At 41.9% G+C, this 1,872-nt stretch overlaps 1 protein-coding gene across 1 annotated transcript; it reads right to left on the reverse strand.

Annotated features, from left to right (window-relative positions):
• LOC106292792 lies at window positions 1-1,453 on the reverse strand. Its single transcript, XM_013728445.1, has 2 exons — window positions 951-1,453; window positions 1-851 (listed from the first exon to the last, which is right to left on the reverse strand). Exons 1-2 carry the CDS (start codon window positions 1,314-1,316, stop codon window positions 222-224), a joined length of 996 nt encoding a protein of 331 aa, XP_013583899.1. The 5' UTR covers window positions 1,317-1,453; the 3' UTR covers window positions 1-221.
• Window positions 1,454-1,872: the final 419 nt, after the last annotated feature.

Raw genomic sequence — 1,872 nt, forward strand, 5'->3', positions numbered from 1 at the left:
TTCAGAGAATAAACTCCATTTCTAGAATTATAAAAATAAACATCAAAATACTAAAGTAGAGCAGATTGACGAATTAACATTTTCTTTTCATAACAAAAAAAAAAAAAAAGTTACAACAACTCCTACCGAATGATTCGTCTAAGCCTAGAGTCTACCCAAATTTTTTCTTTTTTTTTTTTTTTCATCTTTATGAAAGTGAAAAATGTCAGCGTTTGATATTCTCATCTATGGCTGCAGAAATCCAAAAGCTTTTTTCTTCCTTCAACAATTTCATCAAAGAAATCATCGATTTGCGACACTATACTCTCTGTCCCATTCCTCAAATTACCAAAATACCCTTTCAGATTCTCCACTCTCTCTCTAAACTCCCTCTCTCCCTCCTCCTCCTCGCTTTCCCCTCCTCCTCCTCCTCTCCGCTCAAGCTCCGCCTTAAGCTCTTCCAACGCCGCCTTGCTCCTCCTATACTCATGCATCAGTATCCCCTTCCTCATCCCCGTTCTCCCCACCTCAGCCGCAACTCTCTGCTGCAACCTCCCCATCGCTCCGGCGAAGCCGCTGACCTGATTCTGCGTCTGCGTTTGCGTCTGCGAAAGGGTTGCGTCGCTGGGAACACAGTAGACGAGACCGTTCATCAACACCATGAGTAGAAGCGAGCTCATGTTCCTCGTCGCGTAGAGTACGCCGCGGAAACCACTGAACCCGTTCTGTAACTTCGTCGACGACTCCATCACCGTCGCCGCCGACTGCTCCGACCAAAACGGAAACCTCTGAACTCGATTCTCCATCAAAGCTCTGTTCTCTGCCTCTATCCCAATCGCCTCTCTCCTGCACCCTGTGATCGCTCTTATCACCTGAACCACCATTAAAACAACCACAAAAACAGAGTAATTGACAAAACAGAATTTTGGTCCCAAAAAGACAATAAAGATTCAGTTTTTACGAGTACCCACCTGGCGAGACACCTGAGTGGAGAGACGACGGTGGTGATAGTGGCCGTCGAGGGTGGAGGCGATTGAAATTCCGGCGGAGGAGAAGTTTTCTATGGAGGAAACGGCGGACTTGATGACGAGACAAGCTTCCCAAAGCTTGGAGCTTTCGTCCATATACTCATCGAGCCATTTGTCTCCGACAGGGAGGTTAAGTTTCTGAACGAGGAGAGTGAGATGCGAGTGAGAGGTGCGGAGGAGACAGAGAGCTCTCTGCAAAAACTGTACGGACATGAAGTTGTTTGAGAGGTAAACCCTCTCGAGATCATCCATTGATCTGTTTAGAAACGAGTAGTATCCGTTCACTGAGTTTGCAGAGGACGGATCCATGTTAAAAGATCTGATTTTTTAACTTGTTTCTTCTTTGGTCGGTCGATGATCTAATTGAAAAGATGTTAAGAGAGAGAGAGGTGAGGAAATTGGAGGAGAGGGAAAAGGGAAAGGGGAGAATCAAAAGGTTATATAGAGAGTGGAAGGTGAATGTATGTATGTATACGTGTCGTATGTATATATGTATGTATGTATGTATACGTGTCGTATGTATATATGTATGACGAGTGTAAATGTAAATGTAAATGTAAATGTGTTTTTTTTTTTTGGTCAAAAAATGTAAATGTGTAAAAGAAAGAAGAGTGAAATAAGAGGAAGCTGAAGTTTTTGATTCTAAAGGATGAAAGTGATTGTTGGGTACAATGATGAATGTTTCCTACTGAGGAGGAAAGATGATTGGTAATTTTGTCTGATTTTTTTTTTCTCTGCCATTTTTTTCTTAAATGGGAAATATACATGAAGAAGAAAAAAAGTTTTGAGAATTGAAAATGAAAGGAAAAAGGGTATGGAGAATAAATGTTTTTGAAGAAAACAAGACATATTGGACAACGTTTCT

The sequence above is a fragment of the Brassica oleracea genome, chromosome C5, assembly GCF_000695525.1.
Source record: "Brassica oleracea var. oleracea cultivar TO1000 chromosome C5, BOL, whole genome shotgun sequence".
Taxonomy (NCBI): domain Eukaryota; kingdom Viridiplantae; phylum Streptophyta; class Magnoliopsida; order Brassicales; family Brassicaceae; genus Brassica; species Brassica oleracea.

Excerpts from the sequence above, each read along its gene's own strand:
- LOC106292792 (XM_013728445.1), bottom strand. The coding sequence starts at position 1,316 with ATGGATCCGTCCTCTGCAAACTCAGTGAACGGATACTACTCGTTTCTA. Across the intron at positions 852-950 it reads CCACTCAGGTGTCTCGCCAG|GTGATAAGAGCGATCACAGG; the intron begins GTGGGTACTCGT and ends ATGGTGGTTCAG.